Source organism: Nannospalax galili, unplaced genomic scaffold, assembly GCF_000622305.1.
Source record: "Nannospalax galili isolate Female #2095 unplaced genomic scaffold, S.galili_v1.0 scaffold85, whole genome shotgun sequence".
Lineage (NCBI taxonomy): Eukaryota > Metazoa > Chordata > Mammalia > Rodentia > Spalacidae > Nannospalax > Nannospalax galili.
In genome coordinates this window covers 8,227,945-8,237,567 of record NW_008358866.1, presented here as the reverse complement: position 1 = coordinate 8,237,567, position 9,623 = coordinate 8,227,945, and the positions used below count along the sequence as shown (strand labels likewise).

Here is a 9,623-nt window from a genome sequence, read left to right as displayed (position 1 = left end):
TTTTTTTTTTTTTTTTTTTTTTTTTTTTAAATCTGGAGGAACTGTAGTTAGTAGTTGCACTTACTAGATGAACTGATTATTCACAATTTAAATTCCCAGAGATAAAAATTTTTCCTCACAGACACCAAACAAACAGAAAAGAAATCCAAAACACAGAACAATCTACAGAGCCATGGAAGGGGAGGAGCGAGATCAAGAGGAATCTGCTGTCTTGTTCACAGGCTACCTTGTTCACAGGCTACAGTCCGGGTCGGGGTGGAGCCAGGACCTTTCACAGCGGTCTTCTGCCGCCCCCTGCCGGGCTCCCAGGGTCGGAGTGGGATGACAAAGGCAGCGTCGCCTGCGGGCTCGGGACCTCCCTGAGAAAGCCGGAAGTTGGTCTTCACTTCCGCTCCTCCATTCCGGTTGGCGACTAGGGGCGGAAGTGAAAGCCTCTACCAGGCGCGTAGGTACCGTGTAGGGATCCGGGAGGGCTTGGTCCCTTGGTGGTTGTCAGCAGGTCTGGATGAGCCTCCTGAAGTAGTGCCCCGGAGGGAAGACGAGTCTGGGCTGTGGAATTGCTGTGGTTGGTTAGACTCACGTGGGTTCAGGTGTCTACGCCCCAGACAGCCGAGACTAGCTAGTGAGGGAGCCCCTCGTGGGCCACTTTTTGTAATTTTAGGGAGTGCCCATCTTTTACGTTGTTGTGGGGGATTAGGTAAGAAAATTTTTGTAAAACAGGTACTTGGTTTCGCTCCCTTTTCCCCATCACGCATGGAGGAAGGCGTTCCTTTGCTCTTTAAGTATGAGATGTTTAGTTTGCAAGAGGTAGTACGTCTCACAAAAACAGGTAGAGTTGGCTTGCCTTCATCTCTTTATTCTCTGTTACGAATTGCTGATGATATTTTTCTCTTTTCTGGGGTTAGGGTGGTAGAAACCGCTGCTCACTCTTTCTGGAGGGATGCAAAGTCTTAAGACAAATACGGCGAGGAAATGTATTGCTGTTAAAATCTCCACACTTAAATTGCTGTGTCAAAGGCAAACCTGGGAGTGTGCTGTCCTAGGACCAAAGACATTTCCTCAGAAGCACCTTAGCAGTCCAGTTGTAGAGCAAAAGGGAGCGTGAATCTTATTCCTTAGACCTCACGGGTTGCAAGTACAGACGTTTTCAGTGTGTTTGCTAAATTTAACATCCCTTAAGAAAATAGCTTAGGCTGATTAAAGAATCAATTTGTGAGGTAGGTAGAAGTCAAGCGTGATATTTACTGTTTTTGAAAATGGTAGATCAAGGAAGCAGATACTTTTATCAGACTTTTTAGTCACCTTGTCAGATGTTACAGAATTTTTTTTTTTAAATAGAGATCAGCTGCTAAAATAAAACATTGATGTTTTAGAAGTTTGCCCTTTCTGTGTGCTCAAAACTGAGAAAGATAAAGGCAACATATTTACATTGCTCTTTGTGTCCCTAGACCAACTTAATTTGTTTACATTTTGCCTAATTGCAAAATATCACATAGCCATTAAATAAAATAGTTCTGAAGCAGTACAGCTCCCCATTAGTCTTCCAAAAATAGGTATTGTTTCACTTTCTGTCTTTATATGTTAATGCCAATATAAGTGGTACTGTTCTATCCATTTTCTTGTGCAGTGTGCCACTTAGTATATCTTGGACATTAAAAAATATACCTCAATTTTTTTGGCACCTGTATAGTATTGAAAATTTATATTGCTCAGATAGAATTCTTTTAGTCATTCTCTTGGTGGCCATTTGAGGTTTCTTTTTGCTGTAGCAGATTACATTGACAAGCATACTTGTACCTAACAATTTTTTATTTCCCTTTTTATTTTCTTTAGATAATTTCCAGGAAGTGGAAGTACTGGGGTAGAGACTATGAACATTAAAATTGTGATACATGGTGCCAGATTTCTTTCCCTCAAGCTTATTTACAGTATTGTTAGTTACTATTGATTTTTTTGGGGGGGGTCTTTTTGACACAGGGTCTTCCTGTAGCCCCAACTTGCCTGGATCTCACTATGTAGTACCACCACGCCCAACTAGCTACTATTGATTTTTTTTTCTTTTAATATTTTATCTATTATTTTTATTTTATGAGTGTATTGCCTGCATGTATATGAGTGCACCTGTGTCATGCAATGCCATGGAGGTCAGAAGAGGGCTTCGGATTCCCCTGGAACTGGAGTTAAGGACGGTTCATAGTCGCCATGGGGGTGCTGGGAATCAAACCCGGTTCCTCTGCGAGAGGAGTCAGTGCTCTTAATCGCTGAGCCATCTCTCCAGCCCCACTACTATTGATTTTTAAGTTTAGCAGAGACAACTCATACTTTTGAGGATCAAGTATTAAAAATCAGTGGAAAATTTCAGTTGATTTTAGTTCTTTTTTTCTGCATAAACAGATCTTTAGGTTGAGATTCCTTAGTGGAAAATTATAAAACAAATGATTCAGTTCAGCAATAAGTGGTAGCACACGCCTTTAATCCCCGCACTTGGGAGGCAGAGGCAGGTGGATCTCTGTGAGTTCAAGGTTAGCCTGGTCTACATAGTTCCAGGACGGCTGGGGCTACAGGGGGGCCCCCTTTCAAAAAAACCAAAAAAAAAAAAAAAAAAGATTGTGTTTATATGAGATGTTATACTAGAAAATAGAACTGGAGAGATGACTCAGCAGTTAAGAGCACTGGCTGCTCTTGCAGAGGACCCAGGTTCAGTTCCAAGCACCCACATGGCAACTAACAACCATTTGTAACTTCAGTTTCAGGGTATCTGACATCCTTTTATGACCTCTGTGAGCATTGCATGAGACAGGTGCACTTATGTACCTGTAGGCAAAACACTCATAAAAAAATAATAATAAACAAAAAAGAAAATGTCCCTTTCTAAAAGATAGGACAGTTTAACAAAATAGGCCGGACTCAGAAAGATGTCTAGATTTGTGTGTGTGTGTGTGTGTGTGTTATTTGATGCAGTAGAAAGGACTGGGTGGGGAGAGATGGTGATGGGGGAATTTAGACTTATATTCTGTATAAATAAGGTGTATGTGCATGTGTGACATGAAAGCAGAAGAGGGTCTGTTTGGGAGGAGGAAGGGGACCAATGGGGGGCGGGTGGGTAATGGGGACCAAATATGGGCAAAGTACCTTAATATGTACATATATATCATATATAAAATAGAATGAAATCCTTTATTTGGTATGTTAACTGGAAAAAAAAAAAAACATTAATGAATGATAGCCAAAATAAGGAGACTAGAATGGGTCAGAATGTTGAGAACAGGAGGTCTTTTTTGTTTATGTGTATGCGTGTATTGCCTGTATGCGTGTAAGGCATCCATATAGTGCAATGCCTATGAAGGTCAAAAGAGGGCATTGGATCCCCTAGAACTGGAGTGATGGATGGTTGTTAGCTGCCATGTGGATGCTGGGAACTGAACCCCAGTCTTCTGCAAGAGCAACCTGTGCTCTTAACTGTTGAGCCATCTCTCCAGCTCCTACTTTTGTTTTTTGAGACAGTGTTTCCCTATGTAGTCCAGCCTGGCTTTGAACTTGTGATCTCCTACTTCAGCCCTCTGAGTGCGGGGTCTACAGGTATGCACCATCATGGGCTCAGGACAGTTGGTTTGAGAGCAGACATGCCAATAGTGAGACCAATAGAATAGAAACATTGGCTTAAAAAGTATTTGCAGTTCAGTGGCCAGGATTTTGACTGCCAGTTTAAAGATTTTTCTCTTTAATCAGAGGGATATAATCATATCTTTATAACTATGGTGACAGTTTTGAGTGACTTTCATTTTATTTTTTATTTATTTTTTGAGACAAGGTCTCACTATGTAGCCCTGGCTGGCCTAGAGCTCACCGTATAGACTAGGCTGTCCTTAATCTCACAGATCTGCCTTCCTCTGCCTCCCTAGTGTGTTGGGATTAAAGGTGTGCACCACACACTCAGCAACTTTTAAAAGTTTTTTAATTTTGTGAGTATTGTGTATGCATGTATGTGTTGGTGTGCTTGTGTGGGTGTGCATGTGTGGATGTCAGAGGTTGACTTGGGGTATTTTCCTCCATCTCTCCCCAGCACATTAAAAAAATATTTTATTATTTTACTGTTATGTATATGAGTTTATTGCCTGCATGTATGTGAGTGCACCTGTGTCATGCAATGCCCATGGAGGTCAGAAGAGCACATTGGATCCCCTGGAACTGGAGTTTTGGAGGGTTGTTAGCTACCATGTTGGTGCTGGGAACAGAACCCTGGTCCTCTGGAAGAGCAGACAGTGCTCTTAATCACTGAACCATCTCTCCAGCCCCTCTCCATCATATTTTTTGAGACAAAATCTCTCAATGAACATGGAGCTTATTTTGTCTAGACTAGTTGGCCAGTGAGCCCTCAGGATCTGCCTTTTTCCACCCCCTGTCCCCATTGCTGGATGTCACAGGGGTACACTGCCACCCCCTGGCTTTCACATGGTGCTGGTAATCTGAACATGGATCCTTGTGCAGCAAGCACTTTACCCACTGATCCATCTTTTTAGCTCCTTGAGTGAGTTTTGTTAGAGAAACAAGTTGGTCAATTGGTTCAGGCTGAGTAAGAGAGAATACAAAGAGTTGTAATCTTGTGAAAACGACACAGTGGAGAGTTTGGGTTTCAGGGAGGCTGAAGAAGCTGAATGTGTATAATTTGATGATTGTAGGTGTGAAGAAGAGGAAGAAAGCCAAGCTCCTTTGTTGCTTATCACAAAGGACTCTTAAGATGGCGGTAATGGGGCTGGAGAAATGGCTAAGTGGTTAAGAGTGCTGGTTGCTCTTGCAGAAGACCTAGGTTCAAATCCCAGCACCCACATGGTGGCTAACAAATGTTTATAACTATAGTTCCAGGAGGGTCCAACACCCTCCTCTGGCCTCTGCAGCCACTGCTCAACACGGTTGCACTTACATACATGGCAGGCATAACACTCATGCACATGAAAAAAAAGGTAGTGATAATGACGTTACTCAGAAGAGGGCTAGTTTGGGGCTGGCAAAGACACTCAGCTTTTGGATATGTCTTCATCCTTGCAGCCTGTTGGATCATCTCTTGTATTTATTTTTATTTTTTGTGTATGAGTGTTTCCCCTGCATGTATGTAAGTATACTAGTGTCATGCAATGCCTTCCAGAAGAGGGTGTCAGATTCCCTTGGAACTGGAGTTGTGGATGATTGTCAGCTGCCATGTGGATGCTGGGAGCTGAACCTGGATCCTCTGCAAGAGCAGCCAGTGCTCTTAACCACTGAGCCATCTTTCTAACCCCTGGATCATTTCTATAAAGTTCTTCATAAAAATGGTCTGATCTCCATTTGTGTTCTGTCCCATTCTCCAGCAGAGGTCACCCTTGAATGTCTGGAGAAGAAAAGGTTGAACTGTGCAAGCCTTCATTCTCAAGTAAGAATGGGAATCTTATTTTTAGATTTCTAAATTCATGCAGTTTTGGAGCATTGGCGTATGGGGTGGAATGTGGTATGGAAAAGTGATGAGTGGCAAGCGCAGTAGACTTTGGATCAGCCCAATGTGTGCTTATGTTCTTGTTGTCTGCTGATTGCTTGGTGAGTGCCTTGCATTTGAATTTGAAGGTTACTTTATTTCACAGTTTTAGAATCTTTTCCCAATTCTTTAAGAATCTGTGAAAATACAAGAATGCTTCTATTTTACAGAAATACTCCAAGGTTATTTGTTTTTGTTTTTTCATTGGTTGAATTGAAAGGTCAGGCACAGAGGCTTTCTTTGAAATTGATCTGAAGGCAAAAATGGGAGTAGTAAGCCACAGCTATCTTTCTATATTTCCTATTTTATACTTAATTAGGAGAGAGAGAAAAAGGACATGCTTCCTATAAGAGCCCAGTATAGTTAGAAATCAAGAACTAAGTTTGTCATAGATTTATATTCTCAGAAAGAGAAACTGTAGGTTAAAAAAAATTATATGTTGTATGATTAGACAGCTTTGGAACAGTCTGAGAAGCTTGATGACAAAAGTACACTTTTTCTTTCCTTGTATTTCCTGTAAGTAGAGATGCTTATTTTAGTAGGGACTTACAATTATATGCATATAAATTCAACATTCATTATATGGTCTAAGCTGTGGCTGCCATTCTAGAATGATCAGGAAAATGAATTACTGAGGTTTTACTAGAAGCTGGGAACTGTGTCATGCAGTCGATGCATACAGCCCAGGATTGGCCTTGTATAGTATGATGACGGGATAGAGGAGAATGGTAAAAATAACATGTTAACATTTAGGTAAAACTGGGCATGTGGCATGTGTCTATAGCTGTAGCTACTCAGGGGACTTAAAACAAGAGAATCACTTGAGCCTAGGAATTTGAGGGTCACCTAGGCAAAGTAGTGAGACCTTGGTATAGACTTTGGGGATTAAATGTCCAAACTGTACCCTCCTTTCCTTGCTCTCACCCCTCTTCCTCAATTCCTTCTTCTCCTTTTTTTCCTTTTTGGTGTTAGAGATTGAACTGAGGTCTGCATGCATGCTAAGTATGTGCTATACTACTGATCTATCACTGAGTTATACTCCATCCCCTCAGCTCTATTATTTTGAAGATGGAAATTGATTTAGTATTATTGCTTTGTGATCAAGAAGACAATTTGGTAAACTGAGATAAAGATTGAAGTAGACTGCTGTTGTCCAGAGGTTTATATAAGCTAAGAATCAGTGTAATGGATTTAAAGGGTATCATAAATTTAGAACAGGATATTAAGGTGGACATCTGATAGTCTGAGATTTTTGTTGTTGTTGTTGTTTTTGGTGATGTTGTTATTTTTGTTTTAGGGCTAAGTTTAGAGTTTGAGGTCAAGGTTGGCAGAAGCAAAGAAGTCCAGTATCTGGGCAGGGCAAGGTCAGACATCTGGAAAGTGTAAAGGTAAGACTAGTGAAAGTGCCATTTATTAGAAACAAGCCAAAGATTTGGAAACCAGGAGGGCAAAGCAGAGGGGAGGGATAACTGATTTGGGATAGCCAAAGCAGGCATGGTGAAATAAAAAGAACAATACAGAAACAGGACAGTTCTGGGGCAGCCATGGTGCCTACCCACTTTTCTGTTAAAAGTGGAAACATTCTTATGTCCACAAATAGCCCACAGAAGCAGTGGGCCAGGGAGCAAATTGTTAGCATAGTACCAGGAGAGCTGGAGATAAAGGTATTTTCTTATAGAAAGGCCCATAGTACTTACAGGATTGTAATAATGTCATTATCTACTTAACACAGGCATTTGTGTAATAGTATATATTAATGTTGTATGTTATTTTACACAGCATCCTAGGGCTGTCTGATGATTATGGCATCAAGAAACGTCTGGTATATAAGAAGTAACTTTCTCTTTGGTTCAAGATGTTGGATGATCCGATATTCAGCAGAAATCTTCCTCAAATCAATTTCCTGCAGGCCTTTTAATGTGAAATGTGACAACAAAAACACCCAGCCTTTGAAAAATGAGGACTTGCTGAACAACTTACTGACTATGGGAGTCGATATTGACATGGCCAAGAGACGGCAGCCTGGAGTTTTTAACAGGGTGGTGACGAATGAGCAACACCTGAAGATGTTCCTTCTATCCAAAGGAGCTAGTGACAAAATGATTGGCAGCATCATATCAAGATACCCACGAGCCATAACACGCACTCCTGAAAGTCTTTCAAAGCGGTGGGGTCTGTGGAGAAAGATTATGACATCAGACCTTGAAATTGTAAATATTCTGGAGCGTTCTCCTGAATCCTTCTTTCGTTCTAACAACAACCTAAATTTAGAGAATAATATAAAGTTCCTCTCCTCAGTTGGATTGACTCATAAATGCCTTTGTCGATTGCTAACCAGTGCCCCTCGAACCTTTGCCAATACTCTTAAGTTGAATAAACAAATGATTGAGTTTTTGCAGCAAGTCTGTTTGTCCTTGGGTCACAACAGTCCCACAGATTTTGTCAGGAAGATAATTTCTAAAAATCCTTCCATCTTAATTCAGAGTACCAAAAGAGTGAACCGTAATATTGAATTTTTACAGTCAACTTTCAACTTAAACAAGGAAGAACTTCTGCTTCTGATATGTGGTCCGGGAGCTGGACTTCTAGACCTGTCCAATGACTATGCCAAGAAAACGTACAAAAATATCAAAGAGAAACTGGGCTCTTTGGGGTGTACTGATGAAGACATACAGAAATTTGTCTTAAGCTATCCAAATATGATCTTTTTGTCAGAGAAAAAGTTTAATGATAAAATAGATTTCCTTATAGAAGAAAAAATCAGTATTTCACAAATAATTAAAAATCCTAGGATTATGGACTCGAGCATAAATACTTTAAAAACTCGAATCAAAGAATTGGTACATGCTGGGTATGACTTGAGTACATCAAACATTGCCCTTTTATCCTGGTGTCAGAAAAGATATAAAGTTAAATTGGAAAAGCTAAATGGATTGAAAAGTGCTGGAGGACTCTTACAGTGTAATGATACTTAATTTTGAATTTGGCCTTTTCAAAAAGTTTTTTAAAAAAATATAAATCTTTAAAAAACATGTTTAAGATTACATTTATTTATTTGCATGTGTGTGCCTGTGTGAGTGCCAAGGCAGGTATGTGAGGTCAGAGGACAAGTTTTGGGAGTTGACTCTCCTACCATGTGGGTCCCAGGGAATAAATTTAGATCATTAGTCCTGGCAGCAAGTACCTTTCCCCACTGAACAATCCTACCATCCTCAGAGTTTTGAATTTTAACTGCAGATAATATCTATAATGATCCTTTGGAGATTTTGTTTTATGAGTTGGTATGTGCAAGTCCTCCCAGCTACTCCTTCCTGTTGGAATTAATGTAGTATTCCATTATATGGTGTAGGCTGTGATTGCTGTAGAGTAGGGTGGGTGCTGAGTTCCACAGCAGAACAGCATGTAGAGAAATTGTACAGAATATGCTTTTGTGGTTTCTGAACAGAATTTAACAGTCAGCTGATTTGGGCTGGGGATATAACTCAGTTGGAGAAAGCTTGCTCAGCATGTGGAAGGCCCTGGGTTTGATCCTCAGCATAGGAAAAAGAGATTGATAGGTTTACTTGGGTTCTGTTTCCTCTCATTATTTTGAATCACAAGAGATTCTGTTATTGTATCTAATTATGGCTCATCTTCAAAGTATAATGCCAGTAAAAATAGTAAAACTGAGACAGAAAGGACTTTCCACCCCATGTTTCACATTCTCCATTTGAACAATTAGTGTCTCCCTGCCCAAAGATTAACTATAGGTAGGTATATCCTGATTTTGTTACACATGGGCAACTTGGTAGGTAGAATAATGGCTACCCAAAGATGTTAATATCTTAGCTCCCAGAAGCATGACAATATTGTGGTACATTGCAGTTGTATTAAATTAAAATGTGGTTAAGAATTGTAGCACTTGGGAGGCTGAGATAGGAGGATTGTGAAATTGAGGCCAACCTGGCCTACAATCTTGAGGCCCTGATTATGTTAAAGGTCTTAAGAGAGCCTGACTTGGTGGTTTAAGCCTTTAATTCTAGCACTTATTTTCTTTCTTTCTTTTTTAAAATTATATATATTTATTTTTGGTGGTGAGTGCAGACACAAGTTGTAGAAGTTGGGTCTTCCACTTTGT

The 9,623-nt window shown here is 40.3% G+C and overlaps 1 protein-coding gene across 15 annotated transcripts; it reads left to right on the top strand.

Moving 5' to 3' along the window:
• The first annotated feature begins 396 nt into the window (after positions 1-396).
• On the top strand, positions 397-9,046 carry Mterf1 (mitochondrial transcription termination factor 1). 15 transcript variants are annotated; one of them, XM_017795444.2, is made up of 4 exons: positions 397-445; positions 5,346-5,407; positions 6,804-6,894; positions 7,286-9,046. In XM_017795444.2, exon 4 carries the CDS (start codon positions 7,303-7,305, stop codon positions 8,479-8,481), a length of 1,179 nt encoding a protein of 392 aa, XP_017650933.1. In that variant the 5' UTR covers positions 397-445; positions 5,346-5,407; positions 6,804-6,894; positions 7,286-7,302; the 3' UTR covers positions 8,482-9,046. The 15 variants fall into 15 exon arrangements, with proteins under 15 accessions (XP_017650933.1, XP_017650932.1, XP_008820751.1 ...); XM_017795443.2 differs by having other exon boundaries at positions 397-449; positions 5,349-5,407; XM_008822531.2 differs by having other exon boundaries at positions 403-445; positions 5,349-5,407.
• Positions 9,047-9,623: the final 577 nt, after the last annotated feature.

What these genes read in the sequence shown, in the direction of transcription:
- Mterf1 (XM_017795444.2), top strand. Translation starts at nt 7,303, where the DNA reads ATGATTATGGCATCAAGAAACGTCTGGTATATAAGAAGTAACTTTCTC.